The sequence below is a fragment of the Filicampus tigris genome, chromosome 7 (genome assembly GCF_054856515.1).
Source record: "Filicampus tigris isolate MCC_2025a chromosome 7, RoL_Ftig_1.0, whole genome shotgun sequence".
Classification (NCBI taxonomy): Eukaryota; Metazoa; Chordata; class Actinopteri; order Syngnathiformes; family Syngnathidae; genus Filicampus; species Filicampus tigris.
Window position 1 is genome coordinate 18,700,431 of NC_141223.1, and position 24,815 is coordinate 18,725,245.

At 42.4% G+C, this 24,815-nt stretch overlaps 1 protein-coding gene across 2 annotated transcripts in view; it reads right to left on the minus strand.

The window, feature by feature from the left end:
• The window catches only part of sipa1l3 (signal-induced proliferation-associated 1 like 3), a 78,456-nt gene that overhangs the window by 13,482 nt on the left and 40,159 nt on the right, over window positions 1–24,815 (minus strand). For both annotated transcript variants that reach the window (XM_086035014.1, XM_086035013.1), the window contains exons 2-11: window positions 22,154–22,873; window positions 18,889–19,852; window positions 15,626–15,756; window positions 9,906–10,094; window positions 9,340–9,514; window positions 9,146–9,249; window positions 7,301–7,458; window positions 5,462–6,044; window positions 3,564–3,662; window positions 3,303–3,478 (exon numbers count right to left, since the gene is read on the minus strand). In XM_086035014.1, the coding sequence (XP_085891140.1) occupies window positions 3,303–3,478; window positions 3,564–3,662; window positions 5,462–6,044; window positions 7,301–7,458; window positions 9,146–9,249; window positions 9,340–9,514; window positions 9,906–10,094; window positions 15,626–15,756; window positions 18,889–19,852; window positions 22,154–22,636 (3,062 nt within the window). In that variant the 5' untranslated portion in view covers window positions 22,637–22,873. The remainder of the gene's footprint in view (window positions 1–3,302; window positions 3,479–3,563; window positions 3,663–5,461; window positions 6,045–7,300; window positions 7,459–9,145; window positions 9,250–9,339; window positions 9,515–9,905; window positions 10,095–15,625; window positions 15,757–18,888; window positions 19,853–22,153; window positions 22,874–24,815) is intronic.

The window sequence follows — 24,815 nt, forward strand, 5'->3', positions numbered from 1 at the left end:
GTGTGTGTGTGTGTGTGTGAGTGTGTGTGAACTGCGGCCCAATCGAAACAAAGAGCTCTTCACACAAGGCCTCAGTCAGTAAATACTGTCGGAGATGAATATTTTTTATGATACATGTGCAAGGTCACAATCAGACTAATGCTGACTTTGTTAAATAAAATCTGAATTTGGTGGAAATCATTGTTGACTTATAGTGCTTAAATTGAAGCATCCATCCATTTTGGGCAAGAAACAAGGTGCACTGTAAACTGGTGCCCAATCAGACAGCATATATAGACAATCACATACACATTCACAACTTCACTACCTTCAATGAGCCTAACATGCATTGTTTTGGAAAGTGTAAAGGGAATCGGAGTTCCTGAAGAAAACCCAAGCTAGCATGAGGAGAATGTGGAAACTCGACAGATGAAGGCCTGAGTCAAAATTGGAACCCAAGACCTCTTATCTGTGAGTCAGATATGCTAACCATCACCTCACTGTGCCACTGCTTTAAAGCAATTGAAAAAAATGGAATGCGATTCAGTACTCGGCCGTAAAAGCAGAGGCGCTGTTGATTCAGTTTGAACTAGCTTGCATTCTGAAGAATAACATTACCTTAGCTATGCACGTGAGATGCAGCCAAGCTACTTCATGCGATAAAGTGTGGAAATAAAACAATTATTAATCTGAGGAAATATACTGTTGACCTGACAAAACACGCTTTTCAACAGGACATTTATAGGGAAAGAACATCTTTGTTCTGTTCAAGCCAAACAAGTTGTATTTTCTGTCTGCAGAAATGTTCCAAAATCGTTCTGAAAATGATGCATTTAAATCCCGTTTGGCACAAGTGATTCACATCAGTTGTATTTGGCTGGACATTTGCACTGATTAAGCCAAGTGCTTGGTTAAATTAAGCCTTTTAACATGCATCGCGCAAATAACATGAAAACGGCACGCACCCTTTTACATAAAAAGAAATTACTTCAAAGACATCTAGCTAGTAGCTACATTGTAATATTTCCCTACCCTGCTTTGTCAAAGTGGTACGTACCCAAAGCGCCTACACATGTGCGCACCGACGGTCTCTTCCCACACAGCTGGCGCTCCCCCAACAAGCGTGCAAGGTCAAAACCACTATCACCGTCGATCACACCTTCTCTTCTGCTGTATCCGTCAGTCTCAGAAGCCGATGCAGAGCGGAGGCAACTCTCCTTCTCTCTATCTCCATTCCGCCCACTCCCTTTCACTGTCACTCGGCGCTGTTGAGACACGTCCTCCTCTCGCCGTCCTGCCTTCCTCTCCCTTTATCCCTCCCTCTTTTCCCGCAAAGCATTTTTAATTAATCGCATCCACTTGCTTGTATTATTTATTTTTAGTTGCCTTTTTCCCCTCCCTCCTGTGGATTCAAGTCCTTAATCTCATGCAATCGGCTTGGCTGGCACATCACGCAAATGAGCGGGAGAAGAGAGAGAGAGAGAGAGAGAGAGGAAGGGGGAAGAGTGAAATACAAGACTCTTAATTACTAGCTGTACTAATGCCACAAAGTGTGTGCGTGTGTTGACGGGTCGAAAGTTGGTGTAATTAAACGGCCTCTAAGATTAAAGCGATGCGACCGCAATGACTGTATTCGAGTCTCCCTCACACACAAGCAGACATGCTCACACAGGCTACTACTTCAACCTGCAATCACTTTACAGCATCTTGAGACATTACTCAAAATCATGAACTTATTCATTATAACCAAGGCCATACTGGATGTGGGATGAAAACTGAAAAGAACTTTGGTGGTACATACACGAATCTCAAGTAACAGTACACTTGCTATTAGGGGAAAAGGAAGGTCAAAATGAATGCCAAATGTAATCATTTTTTGCTGCTTTCCATCCACACATCCTAGTTTGTGCCTGTTTTCTCGCTTCCTCTTTTCGCACCCTCCCACACAAAATTCTGACCACCATCTCAGCCGCGCTTGTGTCAAGAGTAAGGATGGGCATTGGACTGAATACGTTGGTTTTTTTTTGATAGTCGTTTTGGCAAGAAAAAAAAGGGCAGCACGGTGATTAGCACTTGTGTTTCACCAGAGCCAGGTCTATGCAGGGCCGAGAGGGGGCCTGGTCCTCTCAAATAAATGTACTCCCCCAAATTAATACCCCCCAAAATATATTATATTTCAGATATTTTCATTATCTCATGCTTCTTCCCTCTGCTCCGCTTCTTGCTGTCTTAATGTCTTGCTTGCCCCCACAAATATAAAATATATCAAGTTATTTCTTGTGTCATGTTTCTCGACCCCGCTTCATTGTCCTCTTTTCACTCTGCTCAGAGTATCAGCCTGCTGCCGGCTCACTGTGAGGGATAGCTGTCTTCCAATCCAATTCCAAACTTGTTTCGTGTACCCGCATCCAAGTGAGTGGATTTGTCAGTTGGACATGGTAAAAGGTGCTGGAGCAAAATGCCCCCTCAAGATTTGTGGCTGCTCACTCATACATGCCTGTCTAGACCCGGCCTTGTGTCTCGCAGTTCCGTGGTTCTAGGTTAGGGTGTGGCCTTCCAGGGTAGGGTTCGCAAGTTCTTCCCCGTGCTTAGCGGGTGTTTTCTCCGGGTACTCCAGGTTCCTCCCCATTTTAAAAACATGCATGTTTGGTTAATTGGAGACTGTAAATTGTCCTTAGGTGTGAATGTGAGCGTGAATAGCTGTTTACCTATATGAGGGGTCACTGACTTTTTTCAAACAGAGCTAATTCTTGGCTACTGATTGTTGTGAAGGGCTACCAGTTTGAAACACACTTAATGAAATCACAAATTTGCTCAAATTACCTTTAATAATGTTACTATTATATGACCTTATTTAGAGGTCAAAACATTTCAACTATTTTTTTCCCAAATAAGAGAAATGAAAGTTAATTTTTCGAGATTCTTTCTGATTCTGAATCTGCCCTTGTTTTTTCTCATGTGATAATAAAATTATATATAACATAGTAATATAAATATTTATGAATTAAGGGATAGGTTCGGCAACAGGTGGATTTTTTTCTTGAAACGTTCTCGGTATAAATTACAACGCTTCATAAAATTTATATTGCACACGTTTTCATAGGTTAAACTTTAAACCAAAAATTGAAAATCTCAAAACCTTGACGTGCTAGGAAAAACGTAAAGACATTTTTGAAACCAGTGTCAAATACGAGTGGGGGACACAAAGCCATCTCTGATTAAAATGTGCTGTTGCCCACAGTTTATCACACCCATGACGCGTCAAACTATTCACAGAAGACATTTTTCAACAGCAGAATGAAAACGACATGCACTTGACGCACCTCCGCGGCCCGCCCTCTTCGTACGGGGGGATGATGACCACTTTGACCGTGACCGACGTCCTTAGCAGGTCAATCATCTGCTCGTGAGTCAGCGTCACGGCGGCGACCTTGCATATCTCCACCAGGCGGCTACCCTGCCTCAGGCCCGCCTGCCAGGCAAAGCCGTACTCCTCCACCTGCATGGTAATACACGCCACCACTTTGGGTTAGATTGAATACATGTGCGGACTCTTGACAGGTGAACAAGGCAGCTCAAGGTACCTCGGCGACGGTGCCGTCCAAGCGCACGTGGAAGCCCAACTGACCCAGTCCGTTTCTCCTCAGTGTCATGTCCACCGTTTCGCATCCCACAGTCAGTGACTGAAAACAAGAGAGGAAGCATGCGAATTTTGAAATGATAAAAAGTGAAAGGGCACTTCAATGACAATTTTTGTTTTAATACTAAGATTCTTCACATTTTCTCGCTATGTCAATAGGCTCTCCGCAACCTTGATCAGCCACAGGATCAGCAAATATTTGCTACTTCCGTGAAGATTAACTTGTTCGGTTTATTTTTCCTTCATTTTCTTTTGCTGTTGGATTATGACTCCAGGAAATCTCCTTTTCTGGTCATTTAATTCATCAAATGTCGCAGGGATTATCGTAATATGGAAATGGCCCCTCATGCACAATGAGCCCACATGCAATTGCGCAACTCTCGAGCTACGTGATCACACTGAGTGCTATTATATCCAATCTTAATATCATTTCATGATTCATGGTAATTAATTAATTACTCAATATGAACTTAACAGGCCTGGTATACAACCTACATTAGCTGGGAAGCTTATTAGATTTAATCTTTTTACATACTTTTACATTTGTTTGAGGCTTATTAAGTTGTTCATTGATGAGTTACTGTATATGAACATACCATAGGCTGATTAGCTTTAAAACTCAATTCTGGGACACTGTTCAACCTTAAATTAGTTTCAATTTGAAAACATACAAAAGTGAAATGATGTTATTCCATTTTGGTTAAGTTCCAAATAGCATTACTTCAGGGGCTTTCAACTATAGTGGATCCACTGCAGTTTCTTTATTCATAAAACCTATTATTATTAAGGGAAAGGACAGTGCAGGTTCATCCATCCATCCATTATCTACACCGCTTCTCCTCACAAGGGTCAGTGCAGGTTCGGTGTTCATATTTTCCATTAGTGTGAATGTACAGTGTGTGATTGTTTGTATGTGCCATGCAATTGGGTCTACCCCGCCCCTTGCTCCAAAATCAGCTGAGAAACGCTCCAGCTCTGGCATTCTCCCACACTCCAAAAACATGCATGTTCGTTTCATGAGGACAAGCGCCACACAAAGCCGATGGATGGATGCAATGTTTGACCTGACTTTTGGAGTTTTAAAAGAATTATGGTGGATCATAATGGACATCACACACAATTAATCCATCCTGGTCAACCTCTATTTTGTTCTGACTTCAAAACAGAAAATGGAAATGCATGATTTTCATCCATCCATCCATTATCGATACCGCTTATCCTCACAAGGGTCGCGGGGCGTGCTGGAGCCTATCCCAGCTGTCTTCGGGCAGTAGGCGGGCGACACCCTGAATTGGTTGCCAGCCAATCGCAGGGCACACAGTGACAAACATCCGCACTCACAATCACACCTAGGGGCAATTTAGAGAGTCCAATCAACTTACCATGCATGTTTTTGGAATGTGGGAGGAAACCGGAGTACCCGGAGAAAACCCACGCAGGCACGGGGAGAACATGCAAACTCCACACAAGGAGGCCGGAGCCGGGATCGAACCCACGACCTCTGAACTGTGAGGCGGACGTGCTAACCAGTCGACCACCGTGCCACCCTGCATGATTTTCATTTTGGTCCAATTCCAAATAGTGCTACCTTAGGAGCTTTTGATTTGGGATGTTTGACTTTGTGTTTTTTCTTTATTGTGTATTAATAAATGATGGATGAAAAACGTACTGTATTATTAATACTGTGGAGCATCAATATTCAAAACCAACAGTGGATTTTCATCTTTCAGTGTCTACTATATTTTTTCTCCAATACTTCACTTAGTTATCCATGACGTGCTTCCCCCTAAGTCAAGCAACACTGGCTGAAATTTCATCCATGTGTAGAGAAATATTCCTCACCTTCAACCTCTGGACCATTTCTCTGATGTCCTGCGCGCAGCCCTCGGGCACCCGCACAGCGATGTGGTCACCTCTGCCGTAGAAGATCTTCAAAGCCAAGCGCTCAGCAGTCCAGCCGATCACGTCGGCACAGAAGCAGTTGAACACCACTTCTTTGGTGGAGCAGTCCACCAGGAGGACGTATTCGGCGGAAAAGCCCAGGGCACAACGGAGCTCAGCACCACCACCGCTAAAGTCCTGGGCCAGGACCCTCCAGGCGATAGCCCCGGCGGCCCCCAGCTCGGCTGCGTCTCGCGCTTTCGAGCGCTCGCGTTTTTTGGATGCCAGGGAGATGAGGTTGTTCAGCTTGCCGGCGGAGTCCATGGGGGTGTTGCTGATGTAGTTCTCCGCCAGGTCACGCAAGTATTCCTGCCTCGTCCGCGTTGCCATGGTGTGGAACTTCTCAGACTTGTGTGCCGCGTTTTCCGCATTGATGATTTTGGCTAGCAAGAAGTTCCGAAAAGTGTCCGAGTCACGGAACGTGACGCTGCTGGGGATGGGGGGGCCAAAAGGAGGCACATCCTTCATTCTTGTCACAGCAACACTGAGGAAAGAGAAGAGAGGTTAAGATTTGAATATCATACTTCATTAAATATTGGGTCTCTGTTCTTTACGATGTTATGACACAAGTATCGTATTTTTTCATTTTTTCCGGGGGAGTGACTTATGTGTGAAATTATTAACACAGTATTACTGTCATGGCTTGTTAGTGCTGGCTTATATTTATGATGTTTTTTCTTCCTCTGCAGGCGCTTTAGCGTAATTGACTCTGTCCCCAATATTTCTAATTTGTCTTCTTATTGGCAGATTTAATCACGCCACCTCCAGTTGATAGTTCAAGAAACAGAAAATACTATCAATCTATGCATTAAATACGCATGTATTTTCATAGACATGAACAAGATGAGCCTATGCTAACGATTAGCGATCGCGATTAGCATTAGCGATAGAGTTTAGCATGTTGAGTCAACAACCCACAATCATCCACACTTCAGCTCGTATATAAATGTTGCATGCTCATTACACACAAATGTCTATGTTACTTACGGACGATGGTTGAACAAGAATACCACAAACAGGCAGGAGTGGAGTAAGGAGTGGAGCATGGAGGAGATGAAGAGATAATTACGACCGAATTCATAAATACTTTTGGAGACTTGGAAACATTCTACCTGGTCGGGGATAAATAAAAGACTTATTTAATCGATCTAAAACCATTTTGGTGAGTTTAAAGTTATCTTACCGTAACTTTCTTGTATGCTACATGTGTGAATGTTAGATAAATGTTACCATCGTAGCTCGGTGGAAATTATGTGTACTAAGCGCGCAACTTCCTCCAAAAATGCGACTTATACTCCAGTGCGACTAATGTTTTTTTTTCTTCTTTATTATGCATTTTATGACTGGTGCGACTAGTACTCGGGAGCGACTTATAGTCCGGAAAATACAGTAATTGCTGGGTGCCACAAGCTTGCTTTTGATTCTACAAATGCACTACATTGGTCCAAAAGGAAAAAAAATAACAGGGTAGTGCTATTATGGAATAATCTTAGTGGTTTTGTCAACTCTTCCACTCTGGGAATTTTTCAATGACAGGTGTCTCAATGATCTTTTGATTACTGAGAGCAGACAATGGCCCTACTCAGTCCCTGCTGGCCTTTTTTGGATTTGTCTGTTAAATCATATTTCATTTTAAAGTATGTAGGAGGTATGTGATGATGTTGGTTGTCTGTAATGTTTGTTGACTTTGAGTCAATTTAAAACTCAAACATTCTATGTACTATTATAGAAAAGTTTTACCTGTAGCAGGTGTTATCCGAACACGGATTATGCACACGGACGATGACAAAAACGTGCTGGAAGTGTGAGCGGATATTCTGAGGCGTGAACGGCAACGCTCCGGGCTCCTGAAAGATGATGGTGACGATGTCGTTCCCAATGTGCCTCTTTCTTAGAAGCTAAGGAGAAGACAGGAGATTAAATATGAATAACATGGCACAAATATGTAGAGAATTTATACAGCAAACTTCAGAGGGTGGAATCAAGTCTGACAAGGGGACTTGGAGATGGATCCCACCATCCCCTCATAACAGCTCTTTATGTAATTTGTTTTTCCACTTTCTGTGTGGACTATTTGTGTCTAGCTGTGTGCGTCTGTGACATGGAACGGTGTCCAGGCTGCGTCTGTGGTGGTGGTGCTTGCCAATCTCCTGTTCATCTGGTGATGGAAGTGTTAAAGTAGCAATTATGTAATGCAGCCTACTGTTTGGCCACAGACACACATACACAAAAGTGCCCTTCAAACAATCATGTAGTTTTTGCCATTTTTACCACTATGACACGTATGAGTGTATGTATGCATAGTATACACACATACACCCCGATACACACAAATATATGTATATATATATATATATATATATATATATATATATATATATATATATATATATATATATATATATATACATACATATATATATATATATATATATATATATACATATATATATATATATATATATGTATATATATATATTAGTGCTGTCAATCGTTTAAAATATTTAATTGTAATTACTCGCATTTTTTCATAGTTAACTCTTAATCACATTAAGCACATTTTATTTACTGCAAAAAAATCCCTTGATTTTTCTGTCCCATTATTATATATATATATATATATATATATAAATATATATATATATACACACACACACATATATATATATATATATATAATTTCATCTATTCTTTTTCCTCCACTGTTGCAAATAGATCGTTGTAGCATCTCTTCAGCCATTGTTGATCATTCTACATGTCATTTGCTACCACCTAGAGGTCTGGATAAGGACTGTGAGTATGCTACTGCACTGTGGTAGCCTCTGGATGGAGATATTGTGCCATTTATTCAAGTGAAGGACTCGCTGTTGAAACAAAAAAGCTTGTCTTGTTTGAGTATATGAAGAAATCAAAGTGCACTCCCAAAATATTACCTTGGACACTTGTTCAAGCCTTTTATAAATCTTCAAACATATAAATACAAATTGTTTGTGTAGTATAAGAAGTATAAATAATGGATGGGTGGATGGATGGAATTTGTGGGTAATTATTTACTCTGTTAATAGCAAAATCAGTTAATAAATTCCCCCATTCCGTTCACGTATTTCAAACTTAAAATTATTCGCTTAAAAAAACAAAACAAAACAAAAAAACTTAGTGACTATAAAGGAAGTAATCAAAGAGCAGTCCATAATAATGTACTTTTGGAAATTATTAAGTAAGGAAACAAATCACTTCTCCATAATGCTGTTCAGCCCAGATAGACTGTAAGTCTACTCTTAAGCACATCCACCCCATGTGAGGCTGACATGCAAACAATTTACATTATTGATCAAAAAATAACCACACACTCAGCATTTTGTTACCCGCAGGCCAAAACCACATGCAGACTAAAAGTAGGATTGTTACAAAATACCACAAAACGAGACCAAAAGTTAAAAAGAATGAAGGGGCGTGAGCTTGTCAACCATCATAAAAGCAACGATGAAAGACGACTTGTTAGTGGACTTTGAAGGGGATTAGGCGGCTGCAAAATGACTGCCTGAGATGTCATTTTACCTTGACGCTGGGACAACAAACTCTTACCTGCTGCGGGTTGCTGGGCATGTATGGCAGCATGGTGGATATGTGAAACATGACTTCATAGCCCTGGTAGGTTGTGTACAGGGAGTGGATGCCTGTTGAGTCAGCTGCAGTAACAAGGAAGCAGTGTCAACACCACGTAAAATGAATGTGTGTTGTTGTATTATGGCAATATTACAAATGTTCATTCGACTCACTCTTTGTGTCGAGCTGCGCGGCATATTTGCTGAAACCTTTGAGGAGCACCTGCTCGCCCAACAGCTCCAGGAAAGCAGAGAAGGCCGGCGACGCCTCCTCGTTGTTGTACATCTCCTCCTCGGTGCTCTGGCCCGCACGACACAGCAGAACACCCACCTTGTGCTTCTGACTTAACTAGGAAGACACACACAGATGATGATGTTAATGCTCGCGCAGCAAGCAAACCAACAAAAGTGTCAAATGAAGTGTGGTTTTTTTTTCACATTTACATCTCTGTAGAAATGCTAGAAGGTTTACAAGTAAAAGAGCAGTTGTTAAAAATGCATTTGTAATCCATCTTCTGTTAAATAAAAGCCCAGAGGCTTATTTGATATACAGTACAGTCAAGCACAAATACACCACACCCTATGAAGCTTTCCAGTTCAGCTCTATATTATACTTTGCACTTAAGTTATACTGTAAACAGGCTTTACTCAAATGGACTAAGAACACCATATGGTTCCTTTTGTTTGCATATTGGAACATCAGCAGCTGTCACATTTACATTATTTTTGAGGATACTAACCCCTTGCTCATCCAGCTTAAGGAGCTGCTCTGTGACTTTAGGCGTGCCGACCGCAAGCCTCAAACAGGAGACGCTGAGTTCGGGGACCACCTGTTCCAGGACCTCCTTGAGGGGCAGGCCGCGCACGGTGCCGTGCCTCCCTGTTGATGCCACCCCATCCTCCAAGATGGACCCTCGCAGCGTTACCAGCTGTGTGCGAATGAAGCATACATGAAATGACACCACATTCTTTCAGATTTTCTTATCACACTTGGCAGGAAAACTTCCAGGCACAAGGGAAAACAACATTATTACATCCTTCTGTTTTGTGGTCGGCCGAACAACTTCCTACCCAACAAGATTTGAGTGCTTAGGAGACAAAATGAAAAAAAAGAACCATCCATCCATTTTCAGAAACGCGTATAATCAAATACTTAAAAAGAAATTCTATTATTCTGAGAGAAACATTGTTAAGTGATGATAACATTACAAAACGCTAATACTAGGTTTGAGGGATGGGAATTTAAAAAAAATGTACAGGTCCGTTTATCGCCTTCCATCTGCAGCCTGGGTACCCTTCCGCCGTCCGTTTAACCGCATTTTTGTCAGGCCGGATCAAATAGTAATCGTCCATAAGCTGGTCCGTCCGCCTATCATTTTAAACGGGCTTCCGTTAGCGTTTCCGTCGACTGACTACGACCAATCGTAACTAAGAGGTGGGGAGAAACCAGAAGGAAAAAACACACACACACACGCGCACGCACAAAAAAATCAACTGCTGGTGTTTCAAGGGACAATAGCGTTAAACATAGACATTTGTAAAAAAAATATTTTTGAAAGATTACTACAAGAATAAGAACAGCAAAGTGTCTTAGAATCCAGAAGAATACGGACCCTTCTCGCGACTGTTTGTGTTTGAGACTTCCCGGACGTGGTACTTACTGCTGTAAAATGTGATTGTATAGTACACAGCCAATCAGAGTAAGCCCTACCGTCCGACTCCTGATTGGTTAAAAATTGCGGCACAATTATCACGCTTGTATTGCAAGCGTAAATCAGCGTAGTGTACCTGCAGCGGAGCGAAGACGCAAGCGTAAAAAACGTTTTGTGCATGTGTGGACTGTTTTGTACATGCGAAAAACATTTTTGAACGCACGAAACATGCATTTTTCCGTATGCAGTATTTTACATTACATACATGCGACACAAATTTTTGTACGCTGTATTTGACATTACGCTTACGTAATTGTGGCATGAATTTAACGCCCTATCAAAAAGCTTCAGCGGCTAACGGGAAATGCAAGCCTAACCGTGAAAATAGAGGATAGACGATGACATAGACAGAAAAACGGGCTTCCGGCTATGCTTAGTCCGTCTATTTTTTTACGGTTCCCGTCTTTCGTTTATCGAAAGGGCAAAATGGGCGTCCGTCATAGGCAGACAGACGCTCCCGTCCGTCACATAGGTGGAATGCTGAGCTCTGTTGGATTCCCAGAAGACTGTAATTTGTCCATTGGTGCGAATGTGTTTGTGAATCCATGTCTTTCTATTTATTATTATAATTGTTTGATTTTTAAAAAAAATACATATTTTGACTGGTGCCTCAGAAATCTAGGCATGAATCAAATTTTAACTGTGGTGTATGGTTAAAGCTCTCAGGGATATTTGTTGTACTATGTCCACTGCATGTGCCACATACATGGATCCGCACACTAATTGACAAGTTTAAATTGGTGGCTTGGTGATGAAGTGCTGCCTTACATGAGAAGAAAATAAATGAAATACAATAAATGTTGTGTTAATGTGAGGGCTCAAAATGTGTGCTGCATTCACACTTAATTCTAGCAGTATTTTGATTAAAAGATGTTAGAATTTAGTTTTAAATTGTGAAATAAGTACAAAGTCACCGTAATTCTTTTTGATCAGTTCTTTATGACCATCCCTACAAAGAGTGTAGCTGCAGGTAGGCAAATATTCACATAATACAAAATGTCATACTTGGCGCAATCAACGATTCGCTTTCACTTTGATGGAATACAGTGACGCCTAGCTTGAATGTGAACATGTGAAGCCAATAGTATAATAAGATGTTATGAAATGGGGATTGCCATATCGATCGCTGCATGTTTTTTATGGAAGGCACGAGCAGCTGCAGCTCAAGGCCCAAGGAGCTAAAAGAACGGATGATTAGTAGCCTGGGAGCTTGAAGTGGGTCCATCGGATGATGGATGACCTGACAACTGCTCATAACCCTGCGGGCCTGAAGCAACATTTTTCCTCTGTTCACACACACATTTGCAACATGACCGCGGAGGGTTTTGTGTGTGTGCGCGTTTCTTTTTAATGTCCAGCTGTATTGTGAATGAATACTACACTCATCAGCGGGCTGCTCCCCCGCGAGGGAAATTGACCTGCTTCAACACATTAAGACGATGGAAAAAAAACTGAAATACATTTCAGTTGAAGGCAGAGTCGCTGCTCCTCGACGCATGCAAAAGCAAACAGATTCTTGAAAAATGTACTGGGGGGCAGCTCACATGGGGCTCTGGAACTTAGCTCAGCGGCAGCAGCATGTATGAACGTTTGGAGGCGGGTGAAAAGAGGAAGTCGGCCCACCTTGCTGCGTCAGCGCTGCTGCACCAGGAATTTAATGGAGGACTAAAAGCGGATTGATGTTTCAGAGCAGCTGCGCCTCGAGTCAGAAAGAATAAAGTCTGCAACCTATCTTTCTTTTGTGTGTGTGTGTGTGTGTGTGTGGGGGAACAGCAGGCCTAGCAACCACTGTAGCTCTGTGTATTTAGACGGCGAAGCAGCTCCATTGTTGTAACGCACTAAGGTGATGAGGCCAGGCAGCCATGTAATCCGGTTAAAGACAACACAACGGTGGCCACATGGACAACACGCTGTTTGTTGGTTTGACTGCAACACAGTCCGACAGGTGGTTTAGAAAACCAACACGGCAAAATAACATCGGGATTGCAAAATATGTGATTGGGTGATTCGCTTCTCATATTTGCTTCATTTGCATGCAGTACATGTCTTTTATCATTTTCATTGTACAGTACCTGTGCTCTCCGACTTTTTGCGATATGGATTGCTTGTGTGGGGTGAATATTTACTTTAGTATTACAATTGACTAGGTGGCAGCGCGCTGGCCTTCCTGCGTGGGTGGAGTGTGCATGTTCTCCAATGTTTGAAGACACAAAAACAAGACCAAACAAGACATGCTATAAACAAAAACTTTGGAGGAGAATGATGGTCTACTCTATTTACTTCTAAGTATAGTTTTTTAGACATTTTTTAGAGGTGCCTGACACCTATAGCAGCAGTCGATCGACCGTTTTGGCAAAGTGGACGTTGTGGGGTTATAATATTGCAGCCTTCGAAGCTAAGGTTGAAGCTAAGGTTTAGTAACAGAGAAAGGAAACGTTAGTATTCATGTTTTGTGTTTCATTTCATAGTGTGTTGCAGCAATTTAATCAAACAAATCATCTCAAACAATGAACGCCCAGCAGTTGATTTACATCACACTGTGGTTTCGACACCACTGAAACAATGACTGAACTCAGCTCGTACTGCGTACTTGCTTTTGCTAATGAAAAAGCGGCAATAGCAAGTGCAGCCATGGTGAGCCAATGAGGAGACAGGGGTCACGGCGGGTTCACGATGGTTCTGATTTACAACATTTCGAGGTTACGAACTGCGCGCAATGTTTGCACATGAACGTTCGAATACGTGGCCGCATGGAATAAGAAGGCTTTGTCACTGCCATACTTAGATTGTCATTTATTTCATAAACATGGCACAGAAAGTGGTGTCACGATATCACAATTTTTACTTAATTACTACTAATTCGTAAAGCACAACCATTGCAAAAACTTTAAACAACAGTCAAAAGCAGTGGAAAAATAGGTCACAGCTTAACAACTTCAAATTATTTTTATTTGTATTGATTCAAACAATTTCTATAAACACAATTAGAATACTTTTAGTAAAATTAAATATACATTTTAAACATTTTTAAAAATTTGAGGAAAAAATTTAAGAAATAACATTTGAAAGGGGAAGTCAACTAGGGCTGTGCAATTAATCGAAATTCAATTATGATTTTGATTACTACACTCCACGATTACAAAATTGGCATAATCGTAAAAAACGATTATTAATACTAATTTTGAATTGTTTTGAGGCATGCGCACACGAGTTACTCCGCCGCGTCGCCCTCTCCAAGCTAGCTAGCAGCCAGCCAGCCAGCCAGCCCGCACCGATTTCAATTATTATTTCAATTATTACCAAAATAATCGTGATTAATATTTTTTTCATAATCGAGCAGCCCTAAAGTCAACTCAAACATTTTTTTCAAGAATATGTTCTATACAGACTCACTAGTTCAGGGGTGGCCAAGTCCGGTCCTCAAGAGCCACAATCCAGCCTGTTTAATTCAGGTTTATCCCTACGGCAACACACCTGACTCAAATCACCAGGCTCATTATCAGGCTTTTGCAAATCTTGCTGCTGATCTGATAATTTAAAGCAGGTGTGTTGCCGTAGGGATAAACCTAAAACGAGCTGGATTGTGGCTCTTGAGGACCGGACTTGGCCACCCCTGCACTAGTTGAATCACGGCATTCTGATTAGTATTACATTTGTTGAATATGAGATAAGCAGCAAAATATAACCTATTTTTTGTCATCTCATGGGGCGACCATCTGGTCACTTCTGGCGACTGAAAATGACATCACAGGTGCTCAGGGCTCAGAAGTGACAAAATGGCCGCCCCGCAGATGGCTAAAAACGGGTGGATTAATTCTTATTCCACAAACGCAATATTCATCAGAATGCCTTGTTCAAAATAGTGGGCCTGCATAGAACAGACTCTTGGAAAAACAATGTTAGGGTTGACTTCCACTTTAACATTTTTCAACACTAACAATAACTTTAGAGGGCATTAAAGTGGGGGAAGTCTACCCCCCAAAATGATTTGCAATATGTTCTATGCGCCTTCACTAGTCTAAACATGGCATTCTGATTAATATCGTGTTTGTGGAATATGAGTTTAGCAGCAAAATCCACCCGTTTTTTTAACCATTTCTCGCGGGGCAGCCATTTTGTCACTTCTGTCGACCGAGGTAACGACCAATGACGGCTCACCTGTTTTCTGAAGCTGAGCCATGAGTGGCCGGTCGTTACCTGAGCCCTGAGCAACTCTGATGTCATTTTTTCAGTCGACAGCAAGTGTCAAAATGGCCATCCCCTGAGATGAACAAAAATGGGTGGATTTTACTGCTTAACTCATATTCTATTCCACAAACGCAATACTATATTAATAATCACAATGCTATGAGTCGACTTGTGGGCCTGCATAGAACATTCTTGTAAAGAAATGTTGGGGTTCACTTCTCTTGATATACGTCAGCCTTTATAGGGGCCAGAAAGCCCACATAGTTTAGAATATTTGTTGTAAATGTTTAATGCATTGATGGGAATCTTTTTTCTGTTTGAAATGTCCTACTGTGACTCATGTCTCGTGCCGATCGTGTGTGACGTCAATGTTTACACCCGTTGTGTTGTGATCCTCTGTTTGAATCGCAAAGGTTGAGTGTATTTACTGTAACCATGATTTGTCTGCTGCGTTCATGATAGTCTATGGAAGATAGTCTAGGCGCATTTCCACCTAAGTAAAATCTCATATTTTCTCGCCATTATTGGAACGCAATATAGAAAATAGAGATTGCACGTACCTCACTGGTTCTCACGATCAGGCGGTACTGATACTGGTCCTTTAGGTCTTTGGTGTCATCTAGTTTCTCCCTACGGATGCTCACGGCCACAGGACCCAGCTTTTCATCAGTACCAAAATAGTTTGAGTGTTCTGGTGGAGAACAAAGATGTAATTCATTCAATCCCAAAGACATTTATATGTCTTTGCACAGTCCAGCCATTCAATCCCAGGAATTTATTTACATGTTTTAAAAAAATGTAAACGTTAGGGTACAAGAGGGTCTGAAAATGTCTGGTACTGAATTAAAATGATCATAAGACACAATAACAACATTTTGAAATGTACTCCCAGTAAGCACAAGAACTATAAGGACATTTGGTGTTGATCAAAGTCGATCTTCACAGTTCACAATTACCTCTCCTCCATCCACTTACATTTTTGAAAAACATGAAAAACAAAATTATGTTAAGAAATGTGAAACAAATACTACTTAAATGGCTTTGCACCAAAGTACTGGGTGTTCCAAAAATTATATCATTTGAAATATGAATATCTGACTGACTCCATGTCAACGACTAACAAAATCAAATAGGCTTCATGTTGAAAAATAAATTTACTAATCGAAATTCTAACAATACAATCTGATATAGGTTTTATAACAGATTTGACAAAGTTGCACAAATTTTCAACATGCAAAGCGTGATACTATTTTTGTGTCCAAATCTGCTTTCCAGCTGGTGTCTTGAACTTTTTCTCGGAAATGTATGCTGTAGACGCTTGCTTGACTGTGTTCCAACATCTTCTAAAACACAAAACACCTTTTCATTGCTAGTGAATATCATTTCTCACCCTGAGAAAAAAAAGTTACATATTAAAACTTAGTTTGTATACACATTTTTTGGTCTTTTCAGATCATTTGAGATAGGCGTGCTGCCACGGGACACCAATTAACATTTTGTGGGTTGTTCCACCAAGTTATCCACATATTTCCCAGGGCATCGTACACGCCCTACTCTGAAGCTCCCAAACTAAGCCCCACTAATGCCGACACCACAGGCGGAGTGGGAGTTGAAAAGGCATTTCTCCAGACGGTTGGGTAGGAATCTTACTTGACAAGTGTTCCTCCACAACAACTCTGTCTAACAGACAACCGGGATGGTGAACACATTGAAAACGAGTCAGATCCGCTTAGCTTCCATGCCATGTCTTGTGGTGAAATGTCAGATTTTTGATGGGTCGTCATGACACGCACGCAAGGCGCACAGGCATAGTGCAGTATAGCCGAGTCAAAAACATATTTTTGGAACGCTAACCTTTATGCGGCTGCGCGGCCTCGGGGTGCTATCTTGCTTAGCACGCATATACACGCACGTTGACTCGCACACATGCGCTCCCAACAGCATCTGCCACTAATTAGGATGCTGCCAGATGATGTTTGCCGTGGGGACGTTTCATGAACACCGTCATACGAGGTGACGGTGAGAAATGTCCACAAGCACACATATAGTATCTCTGGACTCGGTCCTACTCTGTGTTCTACAAAAGAAGATGCATAAAAACTGAAGTCAAAAAACTAATTTGATGTTAAACTTGGATTTGTGTTTTTAATGTTAAAATTGTTTCACTTTGTCTTTTTTCAGAGTTAAGAATGACATTCGTTAGCAATGAAAATGCATTTTTGTGTGTTAGAATGTGGCAGTGTGCAATTTCCAGGAAATTCTGTAAAAATACCCGAGCTGGAAAGCAGATTTAGACAATCAAAGTGGAACGCAAAAATGAAAACGTGTCGTGTCGCAGGCATGTTAAGTTTTGTGAATAAAACATCCATTCGTCCATCCATTATCTATACTGCTTTATCCTTATCATCCATCCATCCCTCCATTATCGATACCGCTTCTCCTCACAAGGGTCGCGGGCGTGCTGGAGCCTATCCCAGCTGTCTTCGGGCAGTAGGCGGCGTACACCCTGAACTGGCTGCCAGCCAATTTATATTCATTCAAATATGTTGTTGGAATATTGATAAATACATTTTTTTATTTTTCAACATGAAGCTTTTTTACTCAAATTTGATTTGCTTAGGACAGCAATTCCCAACTACTGTGACATGGTACACTGAGACACAGATGTGCCTTAAGATACAAGTTTAATTAATTCTGTGACCACGCTCTCTACTCCAAAAACTTGAGGCATCTTGAAACAAATGGAAATTCCATTAATCCAGTCCAGCTACCCCCCCCCCCGCCACCCCCCAAAAAAGCAACTAAAATGTAGTATGCTTTTAATTAGAAAAATAGCACTCTATAATATTGGATATACAAGGAAATGGGAATGCTTCAGTAATAGTTGTTCTTCAGAGGACAAAAGAATAAATGCTTGTAACATTACCTTTTTACATGTGTTGCACCACCTTTTGTGTTCAAATATCTGTTGCCTCAAGGGTCAACACAGCGACACATAAGCTTTTTGTTAGCTCGTCTATTGCGTTTTGCGTTGTTTGTGAGCTAAATAGACTTCAAGGCAAAAAGGTATTGCTTGTTTTAAATATGCAAGGGGTAATGCAGTTTTTGTTTAACGACAAACTTCAACTGGGAGAGGAATAAAAACAGCCTGAAGCCTCTTATCTGAATAATTGTTGACTATCTGCCCAATTGCTGCTTGTTGTAAAGTGAGTTGAGTTCATTGCCACCTTCCAATACTCGCATCTTATAATTGTTGCTCACAATTTAAAAGCAAAAAGTGGTTAAATGACAGCTCATAAAAACACTCAAATCAGGTCACTCAGGTCTCAAGGTACCACTGTGGAGCAATTTATTAATTTCCTGCGAGCATATCAACTTTGTGTTCAGCTAGACCCATACTTCACACAAAGTATTCTTTTTTTTAATTTACTAGCATAGGACAGGTAGTTACTCAGATATTCAAATTTCAAATGATGTCTTTTTTCTTTAATGCCCAGTACTTCTTGCACTGATCAACAAATTTAGTTTCCATATTAACTTGTCACAGTAATGGTGCTGTTAAAAGCGGTGGTGTATCATCATCTTTAAGTTTGCCAACAGTCTGGTAGTGGATGGTACATGTATTTAAAAAAAAAAATCTGGGAGAGCTGCCAGCTTGGCTCACTTTGCAGTTCTCAGGCCCAGCTGGATATTAACTGTCACTTAACTGTCACACGATGAGCTGGTGCAGCTGTCAGTGGGGAAACACTGGCAGAACAGAACCACATCCACACCGGCAAATTTCACAAGTATGTCTAAAAATGATTTGGAATGTTTGACTTACCTTTCCCATGGAAATAGTCTCTGTAGTACCTAGCCCCAAGATCAACATGCTCTATGCTGTACTCTTTAAGTCTCTCCAGTCTCGTGACCTGCAGTTCAATCGGTGTCTCCACCACAGAGACGCTGGCGTTACTCCTCCTCAACCAACCCCTCACTCCATCTCCTCCTCCTTCTCCTCGCTCTGCTGATGAGCTGAGGAAGCTTATGTTGCGTTCCCCGTGGCCCCCCGTCTCGTTGAGGAAGTGCGGGCAGCTGAGGAGCAGCGGGCTTGAGCCGTGGGACCCGGGAGGAACGTCCATGGGGTCCATGACCGTGGAGGGTGTGGTTTTGCTATGGTCTAGGCCCATAGTTAAGTCCTCAATGCTGGCGTATACGGGTTCATTACTGCTCAGAGGTAAGGACCTGGATGCAGAAAGAGACACAGAGGCGGCGGATGCCCCAGTAGCCGTGTTCCTCCTCTGGGTCACGAAGCCACGCTGAGCTGCAGCCTCGTAGAGGTCGAACAGGATACTCTGTGCATCGTAGTGGACAAAGCTCTTTGGGCACACCCACGCTTTGTAAGGGACATCAGCTGAACCCCGTCCTCCGTCTTCACCCATCTCTCCTTTGCCACCATCCTGGTCCGCTCGACTGGCGCTCCGAAGCTTCCTGAACAACGACGAGGTCCCCAGCGAAGATTCCGTGCCGCCGCTTTTCTTCCTCACCCGCTCGCCTCCCTCCTTCCTTCGCTCGTCCCCGCTCAGCGTGGAAGCGGGCGAAGGAGCGCCGGTCGTTTGGGAGTCTGTCGTACGTAGCAGCTCTTTGAGGCGCGAGGGTGCTGAACTGCGTTGGTCGGGCCTCTCCTGGTGGAACTGGGTGAGCATGTCGAAAAAGCTCTGCTCGGGGATCCCCTGGATGTCGATGGAGGAGGTGCTGCCGTATTCTCTGAACAATGTCCCCATCGCTCCTGCGCCACGGACCTCCACCTTGGAGTGGAACGAGAAAGAGTAGTTCACCTTGTAAAATAATCAACTTAAAAGAGTTTAACATAGCAATCCTTCTAGACTGTATATCATCATGAAGGCTGTGAATGAGCAGGGTCCATTATCTGCTGACTGATTAACCTACCATGAATGTTTTGTGAATGCAGGAAGACACATGAGCCGCCTGAGAAACACGAATTTTTTTTTTAAAAACTGAAAAACTCCACACTGGAAGGCCAGAGCAGAGATTCCAATCGCCAACATCAGAAATGTGTTGCCCGAGTTTAAGACATGACATTTTGGAGTATGACACCTAAGTTTCAAGTCAGTATATCATTTTTAATGTGGGGGGCGCAACAAAAATTAAGTTTGATATCCCAACCCTATAGCTTTTGTGCTAGAAAGCTCATCTTAAAATAACAGTAACCAAAACTGGGTCACAATGATGTATGGCTTGAGTCTAACTGGGATTGAGCTATCCACCAATTTTACTCAATAGTTTAAGTTCATTTGACAGGCCGATGCAAAAAAAAGTCGCAAGTCACACAGGTAGATTCCGAGATACGAGGCAACAATGGTTCAGTAGGCCAGACCTCTACCTTGTTCAAGTTTCATTTTCATGACAATCATCGTGTTCATTAACTGCATTTCTTAAAAAGTAATATAGGAAAACAATAGCTCATTATCTTGCCATTTTATAGGTAGATATCCACAAAGGGAAACCCCTACATAGAGTTATCAGTATAGTGCTGGCAATTAAAAAGTCATAATTCGCAGGACTTTCCGTAAATAATCTCCATTATGAACTCCATGTTTATGAATTCCCAAGATACTGGCCTCTGATTGGTCTATTGCTGTTCGTTTGGGTGGCATAATGCATCCTTGTTCTTTTGTTTTACTTGCTGTCCACAGAAAAGGAATTCACTGACGACTTTGACCCTCCTATCTTAGCGTCGCCGACGCCGTAGGCACACAGCTCAAAGGGGGCATGCCATATCTACTGATTCAATTTGTGGTAAGAATGCGATGACTAATAATGATGTAATGGCTAGCAAAGGGCAATGGTTGGTATATCATTGGAAAGATGAGATAATTCTCTTTTTGTTTATGCCAAAACCTAATTTCTGAAATATGGGTCAGTGGGTGACTGTGACTTTATTTGCAGATTTTATTTAGCAATTTCCATAGCTCAAAGCACATGCCCCATTGTAGTGTACTGCTTACACAAACAGAATGGCTGCCAAATTAGAGGATCTAGTTTACAAAAGCAGTGTTCGTGTTGAAACTTGTGACTTACTAGTGACTTTCCAACCATCTAGCGACCATTTTCTAAATCAGGGACTACCCAGTTTAATTGCTAAATAATTAAATAATTAAAGAAAAGATAACATGAGCAGAATCAATCTCAGAGTCAATCACACTGATTATGGGTCCCATTAAAAATTATTTGTCGGCATGTTGGAACTTTTTGAACTGAGGAACGTATGTGCCTGCAAGCCAAGCCATGTTTTGCAGAGGTCTCCTTGCCTCATCCATACCATTCTAAATGAGAAAAGAGTGTGAGAGAGCTGGATTGATGCGGTCTTACTCTTACATGTGGACCAGCCAAGCCATGCAGTTTGATGGTTAATGTTGTTATTTTAAATTGTTAACCAGTTCAGGGTGTACCCCGCCTAGTGCCCCGAAGACAGCTGGGAAAGGCTCCAGCTTGCATGCGACCCTCGTGAGGACTGAGGATGAGTGGTTCAGATAATGGATGGACGGATTTTGTCGTTATTAAAAATGTTAATTTTAGGGTTGGGGGAACAAAAACAACCCCACAAAAATTGGTCGACACAAGAATTTCTGCCTCAACACTATCATAATTTTAAAGCCATACATGCGATGTCCAGAACCACATTTGGCCACTTCTGGGTTTACTGCACGAACATTTGTTGCAAATGGATGCGCTCCACAGGTAATCAATAGAATAATCAATGGGATAATCAATTCTAAAACGATTCTACATACTGTATCAAGAGGTAGTATTTTCGGGAACTTATTTTTAAAAAATCTATCTGTGGAAGTTTAAAGCTCAGGAAAAAAAACTGCTTCAATGCTTGTTTCGTCTCAGGAAATCCCAAAGGGAGAAAACAAATGAAAAACTTGTTTTGGATATTACGTCTTTGCCATTTGCTTTTTCTATAGGACAGAGGGATGGGGGGGGGGGGTGAATTTAAATCCGTAATCGGATTAAGTGAAGAAAAAAAAAAAAAAGATTTTATTCTCACCATGAAGAGCTGAAGCGTAAGATAATAGTCTCACCTCGTTCTCATCCTGTTCACTCAGCGTCACCTCACTGTTGGAGCGTTGTCTCAGCGGGGGGAAGACGCGAAGACTCAAAGGTGAACGTCGCTCAGCGACAAACGCTCCGCCTCGGAACTCCACATCTTTGGATCGCCGCCGTGGCAACCGGGCCACTCCGCCTCGTACCAACCCGACATCCGAAGACAGCGCCGATGATGACAACGACGCGGAGCAGTCCTCGCCGTTAAGATGGCTGCTCATTTGGCCGTTTTCAAGCAGCGACTCTCTGGAACGGGCCCGACGCGGGGGCCACTCGGCGATCCGAGCGCGGACCCCCATTTTGGGTACAGAGACGCGCAGCTGCATGGGCGGGTCCGTGTGGACCGGGTGGCCGTTGGTGGTGTGACGATATGCCGCATGCTGAGGCAGCCCGCCTTCACCTCCCCCGTCCAGCAGGTCTGAGGAGGTGCAGGTCACCCCTCTGTCTCTGTAGTTGTTCATGGTGCCCCAAGGGAGCTCAGGGCAAGTTGGAGGCCAGGTGGGTGGGGGGATAGCATCCCATGCCAGGAGGGATGCAAGAAACGGAGAGGAAGGAGCACCGCACACACTGTAATGTCTGCACTACAGCTTCCAGCGTCCAAAATCATCACTGTTGTTCCAAGAGGCTCATTTCACTGATCCGTGATGGACCAGCCCTCTTCCTCCTCCTCTTTACTTTGTTTCAAGTCCAATAAAGATCTGAGGGAAGAAAAACATGCAGAACATAAGCATTCACAAATTGAATTCAATCTGAGTGCAACAAAGATTTGCTTTTGTGACCTCAATTATTTTCAGTGGAAAACTGAGCACCAATTCTGAAAAGAGTAAGTCATGGCAGTAAAACAATGTGAGACGGCAAGCAAAAGACAGACAGGATAATAAGGTGCAGCAATATGACGGAGGATTTCTTCCGTCGAGACTAAGCTCCTGGAAGCTGACATGGGAAGTTATTATCACTCAAGTGGACGTGCACGCACACAAACACTCCCATACCCCACGGGCACAGTCTCCCACTGCTCCACTGCAGACTGAAAGCACAACACCGCTCGGCTGATATCAGAGCCGCATATCCACATCGAGAGCACACAAAAAGAGTAGCGTGGCACGTACTCGTGACTAAGCATCTGTATGTGAAAATCTGGAGGTGTTAAGGCTCAGGCGAGAGAGGTGCGCGTCCTGTTGTTTATTGGTTTAGTGGCAGGCTACTTCCAGACTTGTGTCCTCGGCAGAGTTCACATTCTGCATAGCTGTGCGGCTACACAAGTATGACCAACCACAATTCCACTGATTGATGCGTACATTGATGATTGATGCAAAATTTAAAAAAATTCAAGCAACACACCTTTTCAATACGATTAATTCAACTTTGACAAAAAACGTATCAATAAGGGTCTACTAAACCTAACAACAATTGAAGGTTGTCAAATCCGCTGCCGTGGTTATCGTGTGCTGCACTGCCCTCCACAACAAGGTTGACTAGTTCAGAAAGAGCCAGATTTGTCTTTTATTAAGTAAGGGCATGAAAGAGCTTTGATGTGCTCTTTGATGAACAATGCACTTTATGTGTCAACAGGAAAGTCACTTCTGGTCCCATGACGGCTTTGCTTGAACAAATAACGCACACTGAACAGAAGTCATTTACAGATGACACATTTTGCCTATGGTAAAGCAAAGGCAAGAGGCTCCCACTCTCATCACGCTTTCTGCTCATCCTGAGAGCAGTCCTGTGATCCTCTATCAGGCTCAATCCCAGATTATCCTGACGCAGCTGCAGGCACCTCAGAATGGCTTCATTATGTGCCTCGGAGAGCGAGAGAGAGGGGTGACGGCGGTGAGCGTGGTCTCATCTTTACCATTGACCTCTGTCACTGGAGTATGAAGCAGACAACTCATGAGAGAGGAGTGCACATGACTGACTGTCTGCCTGTCAATTACTTTCACATGCTCAGTTAAGATACACGCTATAAACAATCTAGTCTATAAATTGAGTTGACTATTTTAGCTGTCCAATGATTATTTTGAAGAGAAGGGGAATCTCTATTTTGTATGGATGTTAAACTGTAGCTGAACAACCAATGAAACCTTGTTTTGTGTTACGTTTTTATCCACTGGATGCCAGAGTTGCACTCTTCTGCTTCAGAACACGTTCATTTTGGTGAGTGTCTTTCAACCTTCGCCAATTATTTTAAATCCCATTTTGGCTGAGCAGCGTCCGAGAGGGGCAGCACGGTGACCTACTGGTTAGCATGTCTGCCTCCTAGTTGAGAGGTTCGAATCTCGATGGGTATGGATATTCTCACCGTGCTTCCATGGATTTTCTTCGGGAAAGGGAATGACAACCCCTAATGTTTTTAGAATTCGTCATTCCAAAACAGTTGAATATTTAACACTTGTCGTCATCAACATTACCTACAAAATAAATGTCGTAGAGCTGAATTGATGAAAAAAAAAAACCTATCCCTAACTTCCACTAACAACACAGGCGAAACTTGTCTCCTCCCCAACCTACAAAGCTTGTAGTGATGTTATGTGACGGGGCTTTGAAGTGTGTATTGAGTAATGGAGTAAACGTTGCCGCAAAGTATGTATCAAGGCTTTATGGGAGGGGACGAAAATGCCTCAGAACACTTCTAGTTACCGA